This window comes from Thermobia domestica, chromosome 15 (genome assembly GCF_964235325.1).
Source record: "Thermobia domestica chromosome 15, izTheDome1.hap1.1, whole genome shotgun sequence".
NCBI classification, from domain to species: domain Eukaryota; kingdom Metazoa; phylum Arthropoda; class Insecta; order Zygentoma; family Lepismatidae; genus Thermobia; species Thermobia domestica.
Window position 1 is genome coordinate 42,353,998 of NC_137468.1, and position 18,914 is coordinate 42,372,911.

The 18,914-nt window shown below is 37.0% G+C and overlaps 1 protein-coding gene across 4 annotated transcripts in view; it reads right to left on the reverse strand.

The window, feature by feature from the left end:
- LOC145671847 (sodium-dependent nutrient amino acid transporter 1-like) overlaps positions 1-18,914 on the reverse strand; it is a 179,701-nt gene that overhangs the window by 15,333 nt on the left and 145,454 nt on the right. For all 4 annotated transcript variants that reach the window (XM_081741074.1, XM_081741075.1, XM_081741073.1 and 1 more), the window contains 2 exons: positions 17,920-18,032; positions 5,119-5,250 (listed from right to left, as the gene is read on the reverse strand). In XM_081741074.1, the coding sequence (XP_081597200.1) occupies positions 5,119-5,250; positions 17,920-18,032 (245 nt within the window). The remainder of the gene's footprint in view (positions 1-5,118; positions 5,251-17,919; positions 18,033-18,914) is intronic.

An 18,914-nucleotide genomic window follows, 5' to 3' on the forward strand; every position in this document is an offset into this window, starting at 1 on the left:
TGAAAAAATTGAATAACCCTAAAGCTTGACGAGTTTCTTTCAAATTTGTTGGAGCTGGCAAGTCCTTTATAGCTTGAATTTTTGATTCATTGAAACACATTCCTTGAGCGTCTATTGTATACCATAGAAATTCAATAGAATTCTTAAAAAATTGATTTTTCTAAATTAACAGTCAGACCATCGTTTCCCAAACGTTCCAAGACAATATATAAATTTTTCAAATAGTCCTCGGGTGTTTTTCCCATAATTAAGATATCATCTGCATAAAATATTACGTTTGCTCGTAGATCTTGTCCTAACACTTTATTTAGACACGAAGCTAAAGTGGCACTTCCATTAATCAAACCAAAGACTACTCGGTTGTATTCATATAACTGTCCTTCAAATGAAAAAGCTGTAAATGGTCTAGAACTTTCCCCTAGTGATATTTGGTTATACGCCATTACTAAGTCCAAGTTTCCGAATATAGTATGTCCCTGCAAGGAACTAAAACATTTTTCAACAGGCGGGTATCTAACTTGTTGTAATTTTATGTGTTTATTTAATTTTCTCAGATCTAGGACTATTCTCAGTCGTTTGCCATCTTTCTTAGGCACAACATGTAAAGAATTTAAATGAACGTTCTGTGATGGCCTTATTATATCATCTTGTAACATTTGACTAACTTCTTTTCTCACGTCTTCTCTAAATCTATATGGAATGATATATGGTTTAGTAACAATAGGGTTTTCGGTGTCAACTTCAATTCCATACAAAAATTCTTGCAACATCCTGGACTTTTAGAAAATACATCTTTATGATTATGAATGATTTCTCTAAATTGATACAAAATTTCCATGCGTTTTATCAATATACCCTACAATTGTATCTAAACAACTCCAAAATGAGGGTCTCTGTTGTCCACTATAGCCTCCTCATCCTTATAATTTCCGTTATCCGTCTTATTATCACTGCTACTACTTTTGCTCAAAACAACATTATGCACAAGGGGTTGACATTAGCATGCAAAGCAATCGCTGACCAGAATCAAATCCTGAATAATTTTATCACTAAAAGTTCTTATGGAAAATGTCCGGTTTTCGAAATCCGAAGTTACTCGTAATTGAGTGAGATAATCGAGGCCTATTAATACTTTTTCGTTTAATTCTTTTATGACCAGCATAGGGACGTAAATTTCGTAATCTTGTATTGTAATTATGATTTGTGTCTTTCCCAGAACTCTTTTCCTATGCTTACCGGTATAATCAATTAAAATTAGATTGTTTGTCTTTTGCGATCGAGGGTTAGAGTACTCTTTTGTGAGTTCACACCAAAATAAATATGAAATAAGTGATACAGATGCTCCGGTGTCAATCAGAGCTTGAACGGGGATATCATTAACTTTAACAGGTATTTTAGCTGTAGAAAAGGTTTTCAAGAAAACAAAATCATTATCAGGTAAACACATATCTTCTACATCATCAAACATCCAATGGCAGTTTGGGGGCCGCGGTGGCTCAGTGGTAGAGCGTTCACCTCTGGTGCTTGGGATCCCGGGTTCGATCCCAGCCCCCGCCAAGTGAACTTTGTGGTGGACAAACACCGTGTGCGTGGGTTTTCTCGGGGTTCTCCCGTTTCCTCCCACTTTCTTCATTCCACCATTTCATTCATCACTCATCATCACCGTCTCCTTTAGCCTAACGGGCATAACCGTGGGACGTAACACTCAAAGATTTCCAATGGCAGTTACGTACAGGAATATTCTGAAACTCATTACTATAATTTAAGGTTTTAGGAATAGTTTCATGGCTAGAAAAACTTATCGCAGAATTCCCATATAAATTTAAATTACTATTTTGTTGATTGCTAACTTTTAAAGGGTTTGAATCTTTTAAATTTAAATCACTGTTTTTATATTCTTGCGAACACATTGCTGACGTGGCATTAACCCATTCCACACCAGCCGAATCTAGTCTAATTTAGCATTGGCAAAAGATTCGATTAGGTTACATTGAATAGCACAATCATGAGTACAGTCCTGCGTGTTGTTTACTTCACTAACTCTTTGGTTTCTTTTTCGAAAATATTTGCCACCTAGGTAATTATTACGATTTCTGGAATTTCGTGAGAAATTAGCTTTATTATTTACATTATTTCTAAAAACGGTACTATTATTATTTCTGTTTCTTCTGAAGTTAGGTTCTGTTGTATTGTTGCCACGAGTAAATCTAACATTACCTCTTGTACTTGATTGCAATTCTCTCTAACATGTATATTTTGAACGGGAATATAATTAGCTTGAATTCTATTACTATTACTTTGCAATCTAACCGGACTTTCATAGTTTTGAACAATCATAATTAAATGATTGAAATTTATACATTGTGACGAGATTAATACTTGCTGAAGCTTAAACGGTAATAATATTCGTACTGAAGGGATAATATTCGACTCCTGTTGGTAAGGATTGATTTGTTTCCAATCATTATACACTGCGATCACAAAATTGGTAATGCTTTTATCGACTTTTGGATCAAAACGTCGATTCCTGATCTGAGCGTCCCTGTCTGCTAACATAAAGTCATTTTCGAAATTAGCTAGCAAGGCATTTTTGAAATCAGAATAGTTACATAAACTACCGCTAATTGCATTAAACCAAACAGAACAGGGTGGTAACTAAATATGTGGTAATATCTTAAGATAATTGGCTTTACCTATGCCAATTAACTCGCACTTTTTCTCAATTTTTTTCTAGAAACATACGTGCAGGAATGTCTTCTGATCTTAAACTCAATTTGGTTAGTGGCCTTATTTCACTGAATTTCACCTTTAGATGTCGTTTTTTGTGCATATGATTCCTGCGAGGTGTCCTCCTTTCTTCGTTCTCCTCATTTGTAATGGTGTCCTCCCTGTCAGAACAGATTTCGGACGAATTGTTGTCTTCTTCGCAGTGTCTTGGTTCAGGTCTCGTATATTCATTACGCACAGCATTGAGGGTAGGATCAGGATTAGAGTTAAAGGCACTGATTTTCTCTTTAATAGTATGTATTTCTTCCTGTAATTTTCGAATTTGATTGGCGTGTTCGCGTGGGTTTCGACTACGTCAACATTACTTTTCACCAATGCAAAGCCATGAACAATCTGTTCCATCCTTTGTCAGTTACTTCCAATTTCGTATGTATCTGTTCCAATCTGGACTCCAATTCATGTCCTATGTGTCGTGTTACTTGTTCCAACCTGATGTCTAATTTGGAGTCCATTTGTTCCAATCTGGTGTCCAATTTGGAATCCATTTCTTCCAGTCTGGTACCCAACTCATGTCCTATTTGTAATGTCACTTGTTCCAACCTGGTGTCTAATTTGGAATCCATTTGTTCCAAATTGGTGTTCAATTTGGAATCAATGTTTTGTCACTTGTTCCAGCCTAGTATCCATTTGTTGTCCTAGCTCTTGTAAAAGTTGAACTACATCTGATGAAGTTTCACTTCTAGGAACATCAACTTCAATTTCGGGATTCACATTCATTATGGGTCTTCTGTAAATTTTTCTTTTATTACGAAGCAATAAATAATCCGTGGTGATGAGAGATGGTTTACTTTTACTTGTAACTGATCTCCAAAGTCCCGGGTTTCGGCACCATATAATATGTAACGCTAATTCTGTCGCGAACTATGTTACATATGCCCTGATTCTAAATGTTTATGCAATACACGAGATTATCTAGAATAATTCAACACATTAATGCACTTCATATACATTATTATTATTATTCAACGTATATCTTGTTCGACATCTCAAAATATTGTACATTCAGATTACACAAGATGGTTCCTCGTTACATCTATATCTTTCTAGTTACTATAGCAACGACATTAAAACAGATTAACAAATCGTCATAGCAACGATTACAAACAAAATCTCAATATAATACAATATAAGTTCTTCTTATTGATAGCTTGTGCCCTTTTAAATAGCTCAGTTCGCCCGTAAATAAAAATGATACTTAAAAGTACACAGGAGATACATTATCGTTGTAGGCTAACTAAAAAAAAGTGAATGCAAACAATATCGGTCCAACGGGCAGTCCAGGATCGATTCTATGTTTTGAGCATTACCGAAAATGCACAGTAGCCCGGCCTGAAACGTAAAAAGTATCAAAATATATTATTATTATTATTATTATTATTATTATATTAATAGGAGAGAAAATTACTTGTTGAATGACCTGTACCTATTTTATTCCTATTTTAAATGGTTATTCTTGTTTTATTTATCTGCTTATTGGTTTGCTACACTCAGAAAGAATAGTTTGAGGCTTCATTGTTTACCCTGGCGACAGGGAGAGCAGCTAAGCTTTTGTAATACCGGCAACACCCAACTGGTTGACAAACCGCACATGGCCGCTGAAAACTCTATGACAATTTTACTGCTGATAAGACAAGTTGGTTTAGCTTTGAAAACCAATATTTCATTTCTAAAGTGAATTTTAAAAATGAGTTTGCGACTTGATAGGTACAAGTCTAAAGTTGCTACGTAGACGCTATAATATCAGATTGTTTCATACAAATAAGTTCGATGCGACTACTCTTATTATAATACTCGAAACTTATGTTAATATAGTTAAGACGAGGGAGATGGACTACAAAATGTGCAGATGACCAACATACGGAGATAAATTTAACATTTAACTTCTTAGGAAAATTCTGCTTCAACCCGGTTAAATTCCAAGATAGACAGATAGGTAACTGCATACCTTGTGCGAAACTTCAGATTCTACAACAGTAAGACAAATTTAGAAAAGTGGACGAGTTTTACTGTACTAAGCAATTTATGATCTCACTGTATTGTTTTTCTTAGCTGCAGGTTATAAATGGACCTCGATATAGATTCTTTGCAATAATAGTAATTAAGAAGATGGTTTGCTCACTACTTGCCTGAGACAATGTGTCCCATTCCATAACTGCTTGAATTATCGCAACGGAAAAACAGCGTTTTAGTTTGCGATTATAGCCGTAAGAGATACAACTAATTTCTGCAAGCTTTGCGCTGCGTTCTGCTACACATTTTTTTGCGATAGTACTGAATAAGGCCCATTAGGGAATTCAATACTGATTGGAAAGTTCTAAGAATTACACTTACTGGCACGAGAACAGCTGTTATTCCTGCTAGAGCACAAAATGTGCAAACAAAACCAGCTAAAAACGAACGAAAGGCAGGTTGTCCATTAATCATTTCATTTAGATTTTCTACAACACAATCAGTATAAACCACCTGAAAAATAAAATAAATAATGATTATTATATTATGTTCACTTTAAAGTCTGCTGGGAAACTCACATCAACAACACAATATAGAGATGGACTAAAGGTTCACAAACTCTTTCTTTACACGTCCAGCAAAGAAGCTGAGGTACCCAGTCAGTTAGAAGACAATATGAAAATAATGGAACACGCACAATTATGAGTCAGTTTTCTTTAGGAATATAAACTCGGACAGCAACCCACAAAAAAACATTAAGCTTACCAGGAATAAAGAATGAATACTATTCGCCATTGTTTTATCAAATTTCGTTCAGATCAGGGGTAAAAGTGAGGGAGATCGCGGGGTGTGCCGTCCCCCCGCTTCCAGAAAATATTCGTGGCGTCCCCCACTTTCTAAAAAAAATACAATGGGGAAAGATGGACACGGGGGACGGCGTGACGTCAAGCGTCCCCCTACCTTTTCAGATCCACTTTTACCCCTGGTTCAGATGATTCAATATTGCAGCTCGAGGAAAACAATGTTAACATCATTTTCCAGAAGGAAAGTGTCATTGCATTATCAACGCCCTTGTTGGGACCACCTCAACGGCAGACTACCTTAACACGGGATTGACGCGCAGATGCGAGGAACAAAGATTTAGTTGCTCCGCCACCACGGTCTTTAAACATCACCCATATGATCTCCTTTTGAAGTTTCGTCAGGTATCCTGTGTTTGCTGTACCACTTGCCACGACACTAACTAAATGAGCTATTTGTGGCACTCGCAGATTTGATCTCAGCATGGTAGTAACTTTAATATAGGTTTGGCACATGCTGTGTTATACGTGATAGTACGTTGAACATTCTTTTAATATGTAAGGAGACAAAGATCCTTTTTCTTTTCATTTGTTTAAATTAGTGTTTAATCCTTCATTTGGCATTATTGCTCTCAAGCAACATCGCATTCTATTGCGTTATCCGCACCAATTATAACTTCAGGAATCATTTAATTGGTATTATTGTTTTCATACAATATTCATATACCTACATGATATGCGGGTCGCTTTAGATACTTCTAATCTCCGTCAACAGGGGACAGTCAAATTTAGTATTGTAGGAGCTTTATCGCCTACGTTCCACGAAAGTTCTTTCTTCTTTTTTTATTTGTGGTTTCTTGCTCTGTACGAAAATATTTCAACGAAAGTGCTGCTAATTACTGAGAGTATTCTTATATTTTACCATAATAGGGCAATGCTGCTCGTTAGCTACACATAAGATCTATTTTATGGCAATGTTGCTTTGAAATAAACACCGTGTATTTTGTAACCAAAGTACAAAAATGCTTCAAAAATTACGAAATTATGATCAGAAATACATGGTTCAACATGGATGACCTTGCCGTTAACTTAGCTCTTTTGGTCTTTATTTTCTTTTTTGTTGCATTTTACATTATTGGTTATGGGTTAAATAATTATAACCAAAAAAAAAAAAGGTTTTGATTCTAACTTTTAAGACGTTGATTCAACCACAAAAACAAAGTAAATAGTTTAATGATAATGCTATCAATGATTGCCAGTTAAAAGGTTAACTGCATTTGATTAATCTGGAATAATCAATTGTCGATAATCATTTATATTTACTATGCATAAAAGAAATTAGGCCTAATTAAAATTGAAATCTCATTTCTCAATTGTTAATATTACAGCGTTCATACTGTCAAACTAAGAAAACAAAAAGTTTATGTGGGTTCGTCGGGTTTTGCAACAAGTATTTCATTCCTGACCAGTAGTAGTTGAGGTGCTACGTGTATAAAAACTGCAAATTGTGATAAGAACATCCCCGTTGGTATAAATAATGTTTAAGGTCCTACAATGAAATTTAGTCGGAGAGGCATCGTCTAAACGCAAAGAAATTCAAGATGGCGGCCATATTTCAAAATGGCTACGCGGATACAGTTTTTCTGTTATACGTCGCAGGAATTGTGTGTTTGGTATCGATTTATAGGTTTATGAGGTCAAGGATAGAAATTTTTGTGTTAAAAACGTGTTATTAATTATATATAAACGTCCTGATCACAAGTGTAGTGTTTCACATTTGTGGTTCTGTTATATAATAATAAACTCGTTGTAACAAAAGCACACCCAACTAATCCCTGTTTTTATTTTTTTAAATTTTTTTTCAGATTTGAGTATGTGAAGATGGCAATCGAAAATGGCAAAGCGATTCAGTGGAACTATCAAAAGTGATTCAGTGGAACTATCCAAATATGTATGCTGAGAAAATTTGATGCTGATGTTTGGTGCCTTCCACATCGAAAAAGCTTTCTCAGAGTTTTGAGTCAGTGGATGTCAGGAAGTGGATGGGGCGCTGCAATTTCCAGCGCTGATATTACTTTGCAGAAAGCTATCTCAAAATACCCCACGTAAAGAAAGGCAGAGGAGACTACAGCAGCACTATACCATTTGTCGGAAGATTTTTACCACCAGTCTGGTTCCGAGGTTGAATTTGACATATGGAGTGAAGAGCGAGCTGCAAAACAGTGTCGTGTTCAAATATTGGCTGACTTGTGTTGATATGGTAATCCTATTGCTTCTCTTTGTTCGCTCAATTAGAGAAGGCAACTTCTTTTTGTATTGTGACTGCTTAAAAGACATGATTCCTTGGTTTTTTTGTCCTGGATCATCATAACTATGCCCGTTGGCTACCGGTCCATCTGAAAGACCTATTTGATGCAGAGTCTCAACTACCAGGCATACATCGCTCATTTCCATCTGGACAGTTTGTGAGAAGAAAATCAAACAGAATCTTCTCAGCAATTAGCATAGACGAAGCACATGAACAAAATAACGCAGTAGTGAAAGGTGATGGTGGTGCCGTAGGGCTGAAGCAGTATCCATCGGCACTAAGACGTTAAATGGTTGCCAGGCCAGAAATCTGAGTTAATACAGGAATTTGAGAGTGGCATTCAGTTAAAACCTGAAGTAAACAATCGACGCCATCATGAGCAGTACCAGTCATATCAAGTAAAATATGTCGCGAAGGTTCAAGCATTTTACAACAAATTGACAGAGTTTGGAAATCCATTTTTAGGGGGTGAAGATCTTATTGTCATCGACTACAGGATTGTCGTAAACAAGCAAGTTAATGCATCAATTTATTCGGCACAATCAACTGGTATTAAGCTATTTCGTAGTTTCATCGAGGAAATATTAGTAAAACAGTCTACAACAATATTTCGACCTTTGAAGAAGAACGAAAAACCCCTGTTTAACACTCCTGCGAAGGACGCTAGCAAACACAATAGTATACTTAAGATTTTAGAAACAGATGTTAAGCTGTTTTCTAGACTCTTTATAGTTACACAGAATCGTCAGTTGGATATGGAGAGTTTTTTTAAAGAACGAAAACAAATCATTTCCGCCTGCAGTTTCAAATAATGGCGAATTTAGATTAGGCAATAAATCTGACTTAGTACACATTCTAGAAGATACTGCAGACAAGAATGATAATGCCTTTCCTGGAACCTGTGATGCTATAGTTTATGATGGTGCAGTTCTTATTAACGTTTCAAAACCACATTCTTCAAGAACATTTGGTGACTACTATATGAACACATTTTATCCTCACATTGGCAACGACATTGAAAATTTTGCTTGTCAAAGAATTGATTTGATTTGGGATAGATACATTACACCAGGTATCAAAGGTGCAGCTAGAGGAGCTGGAACCAGGAGACAAGTGCTTTCACATGTGACTTTACCTAAACATTGGCAAGATTTCTTGCGGAATTCTAGCAACAAAGAAGAGCTTTTTACTCTACTTGGAGGATTAGTTGTAAATAATATTACAAATATCCAGGTTCTAACTACTGCAGGAGAAGAAATTAAAGGCAATATTACTGCACGAATTTCTCTAATTGGTGCCCATTTCCCTGGCCATGAAGAAGCGGACACAAGGATAACAATCCACCTTCAAGACAAAGTAGGAAACGGCTTCAAAAATATTGTTATACGCACTCTAGATCCCGATGTAGTCTTAGCAATTGCTTACTTCTTTCCCTTGTTAACAAAGGGCCTGGATAAACTTTGTATTGCATTTGGAACAGGAAAGAATTATGGATTTATTCCAGTTCATGCTATAGCTGAAGCAATGGGAAGCGAAAAGCCTATATAGCTTTACCAGGATTCCATGCTTTTACGGTTTTTCAGCATTCTATATTTTACAGGAAAAACAAAAAAAATCAACTTGGAAGACATGGGTGCTGTTAAAAGAAGCCACTACTGCATGTTCTTTCATCTCACAACCTCAAACTTCCATTCCAACGGTAATTTTTGACATGCTTGAAAGATACGTAGTATTACTATACTGCTCAACCAGTAACAGTAGAAGTGTCAATAATGCACGAGAGGAGTTGTTCATGACCAAAAAACGTCCCCTTGAAAGTATGCCACCGACAAAGAACGCATTATAATAAGTGTTATGTAGTGCTTTCCAAACTGGACACGTTTGGGGACAAGCAAGCAAACGCACAATATGTGTACCTTCTCCAGCCGACTGGGGACGGTGGTTGGATGATGCATCATGACACGTGAAATAGTCGGATTTGTCAGAAATTTCGGACTCATGTAGAGAACTAATAAAATGTACGTGCAAAAACTGTAGAAACAAGTGTGGATGCAGACATGTTGGACTGTCTTGTACACTATTATGCAACTGTAAGAATGAATGTGAACAATGAATGAATGTAAGAATCAATGGCTGTGGTGCTTGTTGATGTGTTTGGTTATGGTCTAGAAACATTGTTCAACTTCAGAAATATTCAGTTTAAACGAAGCATTATATCATATAGTTTTAGATAAAAATAGTGAATAATGATTTCGCCTATGATTCAATTTAAAAAGTGAATGGAACAGGAAAACACCTACAGTAATTCATAACTTGTTTTTAACATAAAAATTGTAATCCTTGACCTCAAAAACCTATAAATCGATACCAAACACTCAATTCCTATGACGTATAACAGAAAAACTGTAACCGCGTAGCCATTTTGAAATATGGTCGCCATCTTGGATTTCTTTGATTTTAGACGATGCCTCCCCGACTTAATTTCATTATATAACCTTAAACACTATTTATACCAACGGGGATGTTCTTATCACAGTTTGCAGTTTTTCGTTGATTTCTGCGATGTAGCACCTCAACTATAGGCGCTTGTTTAGAATTACTTTTTCTTCAATCATTTTCAGCAGTGCTGTAGTAGCCCCTCGTAGCATAGATGCTAACGTTCTCATTTTTTCTGTGAGCGGTACTGGATTTGATTCCCGGTACAGACCTTGGTCGAAAGATTAAGAGCTACTGTATTTCAGTCTAGTGATCCTGAGTGAGGTAATTCCTGGGTTTCCCGCATTCATACCAACAAATTCCGGGCTAACTTACAAGTTTCAGGTCGCTTCTTTCCTTCCCCCCTTTTCCTGGATAATATGCTAGTCGAGGGAGGTCATTCCTCAGACGTGACGGGCTTAAGACCATAGATACAGGAAATGTCCAGAAACAGGGTCGTCTCTGCCGTATGTGCAACATGTGCATTTCCACGGAACGGTAAATTTCGAGGGGCTGCAATATCTGTCACAACTATATTAATTAAATAAATATTTCTTGTTGGAAACAGATTTCATGATGATGGTAGTTAAATTTTGTACAAAACTGACCTATTTGAATACTACATTCATAAATCATTATTTAGGTCGCATTAGTTTAAGGTCAAATGCTGGGTTGCTAACTTTTCTTAAGACAAAATCGGAACAAGACAATCGGTGTTGGAGCTCCCCCCCCCCTCGGAGACCACTACACCTACGGCGAGCAGGGTTGGCAAAGTAATTTACTTGTTACGTATTTTACATAAATTACGCGTAATTTACTAGTAATATACGTCATGTAGAAAACGAGTTTTATACACAGACGTAGAAAACTATATTTCTTTCATTAAAATTAAGATCATTTTGAATAGTCGGTTATAGTGTAAGATTAGTTTTCTTATTTAAGCATTAAAACATTATTATCTTCTAAACATTATATTTTAAAGTAATGATTTCATGCCAAATCATAGTAATAAAAGATAATTTTGGATAGCACCTCGCCGGCCCACTACTACTTTCCACTTATTAGCACACACACAAGCACAACCACCCAACATATAAGCACACAGATTAAAAATATGTGTTGGTTCGGATATGGTTGAAAGTATCAAGTAACCTTTTGATTATAACAATTCATTGTTATACCTTTGCAGCTTTTAATATAAAACTCGAACATTTGAACTTTTGAATATAAAACTGACTATCATTTGAACTTTTAATGTAGAGATTTTTCATGCTCATAATAAATAGACAAAAACTGAAGAAAATACTCAACAGAATATTGAACTACTTGTTTCTTCGTTCTTTTTGGAAAGAAACAATTTGTCTTTCTTCCTAGTTCGAATACTGAATATATTTCACTTGGTTCCAATAACACTGAGTATATCATTTCGTTTAAAACTTAGCCATTATTTGAATTCTAAAAAAATGTTACATGTCATTTCCATTATAGTTTAGTACAATTCGAACACAATACTCTTAATCACACTAATATTCATAACTTGAGTGGTCTTGTAATTTGAGGGTGTAGTATATTTGAAGTAGTTTCTTCGAACGTTCGAAGCTGAGCCGGTTCCTTGTGACGTTATGGACAAAGGACCAATTTGAGAAAAGTCTTTCAATTTGCACTGAAGATGCTAGAATGTTCAGTAACTTCATAGCAAATTCCGACAACTCCTTATGCTGCCGAGTAGCGAAATACCAGAATGTGCGTGGTGTTGTAATTCCCTTCTTCATAAGTTCTTCAAGTTTTCCATATTTTCCCCGATATTGCTGGTAGCTAGTTATTCCTGAAGGGCCGAAGTTTTCCAACAGAAACTCCTCTACTTGTTCGTGATGCTTTTCTCAGGCTTTGCAGAAAGTCGTCACAAATGGAGACCATTGTTGTATTGCACAATAGTTTCTCCCACAGCTTCTCTGGCATAAAACTTTTCTCGATTACAGAGGGTTTAAAACATGAAACATGATGAAATGGGTTTTGAACAGTCACGCGTACAAACCGTATTATGCAATGCTACTTTACAAAGCCAATACAAAATTCCCAGTTTATGCTTACGGATTAAGTTTTGCAAAATCCAGCTAGATTCCATACAATTTTAGGAAGAATTTTTTTAAAACTCAGCGCGTAGAACGTTTCCTTTTAATTTGTAAACCTGTTCCTAAGTTTTTACGTACTTTACGTTTTTTACGTAAATTACGTTTTTACGCGTATTTTACGCGTCACGTAGAAAACCCTTTTTTACGCGTAATTACCCAACCTTGACGGCGATTGGTTGAAAACAATGTAAATAATCAGTTAAATAACACGAACCTGAATGAATGGGACACCTTTTTCTTTTTATTTTTCCACCTACTGCTCATCACTAGGTATAAGCAATATATGCAACAAATTCAAACCAAAACAGTTGCAATTCATTTAATATAAACAAAGTTTAGAGAGAAAATCATATAGAATATGTTAAATTGATTCTCTACATAAAACTGTGCGTGTAAAAGGGTGGCATTCCTTTGTAAAAATGGTCCAGTAAAATATTAATTAACTTTGAAAATCGATAAATCGGGACAATATGCGTCCAGTCGAGTGTCCGGTCGGGACGCGAGACAAATAAGTCAGAAATCGGTACAGTCCCAACAGAATCGGAACGGTTGGCAACGGATAGTGCTAAAGCAAGTGATCAAACAAATCCTGGCTTGATTGTTGTCAAATACAAGAACTCAATTCTGGAACAGTAGTGAAAACCTGTTTCATTTAGTTAGTTATCACAGTTTTGGTTATGAAAACCAGCCTTGTCTTTGTCACAAACAAGTTTCTTATCATTGAAGGTCAAAACAAGTTTTTTTTTTTTAAATAACAGATGTAGAAGGAAAATCAAGAAATAAAGATAGAAAAGCTAGTTGCACTGGAATTGCAAACTGATATATTGAAATTGAAGCTCGATATTGAATTCTATATAAAGGATTACCGTCTTTCCTTTGCATTTATTTTCGCTTAATTTTTAACTAACATGATAGATTATTATTTAAAGAAAAAAACTGACACGAGATTGTATTTGTAGTGTTTAAGACTTTCTGGGTGCGAGTAATCTTTTCCTTCTCTTCGTTGTTCATGATGGGGTAGCATACCTAAAATCATAATTTTTAAGATTTGTTCTTTGTGGAAAAAGGGGGACGGCAAATTGCCGGCCCTGCCCAAAAGTATGCATAAATAAATCAATCGAGTTCTGTTCCAGTCAATTTTTATATAATCCGGATACAAACCTATAAATACACACTTATTTCAAATTAAGGGCTTGTGCCTTTCAATTTAAGTGATTAGAATGTAATGGAGTTAGAGACCCTGTTTTTTTTTTTATAACTAGCTGAAATGCCAGGACTAGCTCAGGAGAGTAATGCTCCCGGAAGTAGGAACGGAAAACAAGTTCTGATTGGTTGGCGCTATCTATGTCTTGCCACGTTGCATTCAAGTGGCAGAATTCAGACGATTGTTGTTGTCGGTCCTCGTGGCCGAGTGGGCTAGTAAAGAAAACCTCTTTTGGCGTGAGTTCAAACCCGGCCCGAAAAAAGTTTTTTAAACATTTTTTAAACATTTTTATAACACTTTTTAAATTAAAATAATACGAAAATAATACTCAAAAATGTGATTTACTTACTTTTGTGCAGATAAGTAGTAGTAGTAGTAGGAACGGGTTAGAAGCCCCGCAGGGGTCGTTTTGTTGCCCTTGTACTCCATGATATAAGATTCGTTTTGTTCCCCTTGTACTAAATGATATAGATTTTGTGACCAACTTAAAATAACTGACTAGGATAGCGCGTAAAACAGCTGGCTAGAGTAGCGCGCGAAAAAAACGTACTTCCGGGAGTATTACTCTCCCGAGCGGGTCGTGAAATGCCCGCTCTTTGAACGGGAAGAAGAGATTTATGAAAAGCTTTTGAGTCCCCTCAGTCCTTTTGGTACATATTTCAATGAAAGTGGAGCTACATGGAAGCCCATAATATACTCTATCTTTGACATGAATTTTCAAACTTTCCTATAGTCCGTTAGGAAATGCTCGTTAAACAAAGTGACATGATAAAAACCCTTTCTAAAGTTCTCTTCAAACGGCTAAGCAGTTTTCGTAATGCTCCCTCAAACAACAGACAACATCGATTTCATTGTTGCAAGAAATACAGAAATTCCCATTTTATAGCCGGAATTTTGGAAAATGCTGGGTCATGGGTCCTCTTATTTGTAATAATGAGCAATTCATATGCACAATTTCATCTCCCTAACTTGAGAGGTCCACTACAGCTACTGTACTTTTCGCATTATTCTGAATGTCATACTTCCTTCGTATACAGGAAGGCCCAAAAGTAGGTATACAGTATCGTACTGATCAGCTCATTGCATTTCATATCATTTCTTATTATTATCCATAAAGCAGACTTAGTTTCTTTATTATTTTTTCTTAATCTGTTTTTACCTATATCTTAAACTCGGAAGAGCCGAAGCAAATAAACCCATAAACTAGAATGTTATACTTGATCAATGTAGGGATAGGCGTGTATACCTACTTTTGGGTCACCCTATACATAATGTAATCAAAATGATGGTTGAAAACTAGGTTCAGTAAATACATTTTTGTTCACAAAAACCTAGAATATTTGTCAGAGACTAAGTCTAAAAAGTGAGCCTAAATCCATCAGAATTCCCACAGATCTATGTAGAGGGAATTGCATTTTCCCTCCGTTCTTCACATAGAAACTACCTGCAAGAAAGACTTGTGCCGAGATAGCTGAGCTCGAGTCGAGAACTCGGCTCGAAAAATTTCCCCCAACTCGACTCGAATTCGGATCGAGTTTCGAGTCGAGTCGTGCCAAAAACGAGCCAAATCCTTTGTGTAGTCCCAAGTACTACTCTCTTCAAGTATCCTCCTTAGACATCAATGAATCTACTACTACAACTAATTATTATTATAACACCGTATATAAACATGGAATATAGGCGGTTTGCATCTGAATACTAACAATTAGTTGACTGTCGATCTCGGTCGTCAAGAAATCTTCAGGAGGCAAGGACATCGGTCACGAGGTTCTAGGTTTGAGTTCAGGAGGAGCAAGTATTCGGACTCGAGCCAAAAAATTGTTAAAAGTTATAGGACTCCAGCCAAACATGTTCTAAACTGCTCGACCCGGGTTTAGGATTGTCACAACTCAAGGGCCTCGCTACAGCTCATTCACTTATCGAGCCGGACCGAGAAGTGAGCCGAGCCAACAGCTCACCCAACCGAGTCAGCTCGAGCTGATCGCTCAGTTGAACCGAGCCGAGCCGGTTGACATCACTATCCCTGTTGGGCTTCTGCTTTGACTAAAAAAAAATGGACCGTGCAGTTCTCAGCCTTGATGGTAAGAACTACAGTATATACTTATATTAGTGCTCACGGCATCATTAACTTGTTCTCCTACCAACGAATTTCGAGGTACTTTGCTTTGCAACTTTTTTGTGTGTTTTGTGTCACTTTGTGCGCCAATTCCTACATTTTGTGTGCCACCGGAAGTGGATCAAAATGGACTTACGAATATGGCGGAACAAGTCATCGCTGTTCCGCCACCAATGAATTTCGAGGTCGTTTCCTTCATATCGTTTTGTCCCGTTTTGTGAATCTACTTCCACGTTTTGTGCGTCATGAGAAGTGGGTTAAAATGAGTCCCCAAGGTGGAACGAAAATGACCCACTGTTCCGCCACCAACGAACTTCGAGGTCGCTTCTTTCACATTGTTTAGTGCCAGTTTCTTGTCGTTTTGAGAGCGTATTTTCACGTTTTATGCGTCACCGGAAGTGGGTCAAAATGGGCTTCCAAGATGAGACGAAAATGACAAAGAGTTCCGCCACTATCGAATTTCGAGGTCGTTAATTTCACATCGCGTACCCTTTTGTGCGCCTATTTCCACGTTTTGTGCGTCACCCGAAGTGTGTCAAAATGGCCTCCAAAGTGTGACGAAAATGACCCACTGTTCCGCCACTATCGAATTTCTAGGTCGTTTCTTTCCCATCGTATAGTGCCTATCTTTTAAAAAAGTTTTCTGCGCCTACTTCCTCGTCTTGTGCGTCACCGGAAGTGAGTTAAACGAACCTTCAAAGTGGGAGTTAAATGACTCACTGCTCCGCCACTACCGAATTTCGAGGTCCTTCTTTTCGCATTTACTAGTGCCTGTTTTCTGCCGTTTTGTGTCCCTATTTCCACGTTTTGTGCGTCACCAGAAGTGTGTCAAGACGGGCCTCTAAGGTGTGACGAAAATGACCCACTGTTCCGACACTATCGAATTTCTAGGTCGTTTCTTTCGCATCGTTTAGTGTTTTTTTTAAAAAAAGTTTTCTGCACCGATTTCTCGTCTTGTGCATCACCCGAGGCGAGTCAAACGGGCCATTAAAGTGGGAGGTAAATGGCTCACTCTTCCTCCACTATCGAATTTCGAGGTCGTTTCTTTCGCATCGTTAATGCCTGTTTTGTACGTTTTGTGCATCACCAGAAGTGGGTCAAAATGGATCTACGAATATAACGAAACAAGTTAATGCTGTTCCTCCACCAACGAATTTGGAGGACGTTTCCTTCACATCGTTTAGTGTGTATTTTGTACCATTCTGTTCGCCTACTTCCACGTTTTGAGCATCACCAGAAATGCATCAAAATGGTCCATCAAGGTGTGAGGAAAAAGAGCCATTGTTCTGCCACTATCGAATTTGAAGGTCGTTTCTTTTGCATCGTATAGTGTCTGTTTTGTACCGTTTTGTGCGCCTATTTCCACTTTAGTACGACAACGAAAATAGGTCAAACTGGCCTACAAGTATAGCGGAATAACTTAATGCTGTTCCGTCACCATCGAATGTCGAGATCGTTTCCTCCCCCTTTTTTGTGCGTGATTTGTGTCGCTTTGTGCACCAGTGGAAGTGGGTCAAAATGGGCCTTGAAAGTGGAATGAATATGTCTTCTTCTGACATATTTGTAGGTCCCCTTTGACCCACTTTCGGTGGTGCCCAAAACGTGAAAATATGCGTAGAAACGGCTAAACAATGCGAAAGAAGCGACCTCAAAATTCGGTACTGGTGGGACAGTAGGTCATTTTTCTTCCCACATTGAATGTCCATTTTGACCCACTACCATTGATTCACAAAACGTGGAAATAGGCTTGCAAAACGGTAGAAAACAGCCACAAGACGATGTGAAGGGAACTATATTGAAATCGTTCCTGACGAACAGCATTAACTTGTTCTGCAGTGTTGGGCAGAACCTAGAGCACCTCAAATCCGTTTCCAAAGGCCCAAAGAAATAGTCTGCTCAACTGGCAACATTGCTTTTTCATTTAACATTTGGCACATTACTATAGTGGAGCCAAACGACTGGTGCAATTGGAAATCTAAATCCAACAACCCCTCCCTTTTTTCATTTTTTTCGTGTTTTTACTCAAAACAAATTTTTCCTATAGCCTAAGGGATTGTGATACACCCTGCATATACCGTTGCTAAAACATCTTTAATTACAACTTTTTAACTATAAAAAATAAGTGGTTACTCCTGTTTATATCATACCTTGTTATTAAACATAAAAGATACTAAACACAGGAAATATAATGAACACCAGAAGTTTTTTGGCTGCATTAGGGCAAACATAAAAGCAAATGCAATATACAGATTGCTTCTTCCTGAAAAGAGAATGTAGAAGTAAGATTACTTTAAAATAGTGTTTTGCAAAGTAGAAATGTATATCTTTTATCACTTTGAATAAAACTAGAACAAAATTATTAGTACACCGGCCTCATCAAGGATCTATCCAGACAGTGGTGACGCCATCTCTAATTTCTTGAAAAGAGCGGACAAATTGAGGGGCAGATAATTTTTTTCAGTTGTCTGGGGGTAAGCTTAGCCACCGGAGAGTACTCGCTTAGTGTCGTCACTGTATCGAGATAAAGCTCGATTTATAAATTTATAATATATGTTCAGATTCGTAATTTAGTAGCTGCAACTAAAGAAACAATGATTCCTTACAAACACAACTAACAAGAAACTGGGTCCTCCATCAAGGGAAGGAGAAAAATCGGGGAGCCCGGAAATCTTCATTATGGGCTGAAAAAGTTTGCAGGCTCTCAATTAAAATTTGTCTGGGACCCTATGAAATATATGAACGCCCCTGAAGAATAAAAGACACAAACAATAATAAATCCTATCCTAATCCTAACTATATATAACACTACATGAGCCAACATAAATTATTGAGCACTTCCTGTAGGGCTACAATGATTAAATTTGGCATACTTGTAGTTTTCTGGAACTAACCCACAGGAAAATTGCCAAAAAGTGAATATTTTTAATTTTTAGGAGGTCTAAAGAGGGGATGAAAAATTTCCCTATGTTATTTAAATAGGCCTTTTTTTTTTTTACCTATAATCTCATGTTTTAGGTACTTAAAATTGGAATAAAAACTTGAAATTCTTTATGCTTCTACGTTTTCGTTAGCAGTACTTAAGTAAATCAGTAAAAATTTTTAAAAAATCCAACTTTATAGTCGTTTTATAGGGAACGGAAAA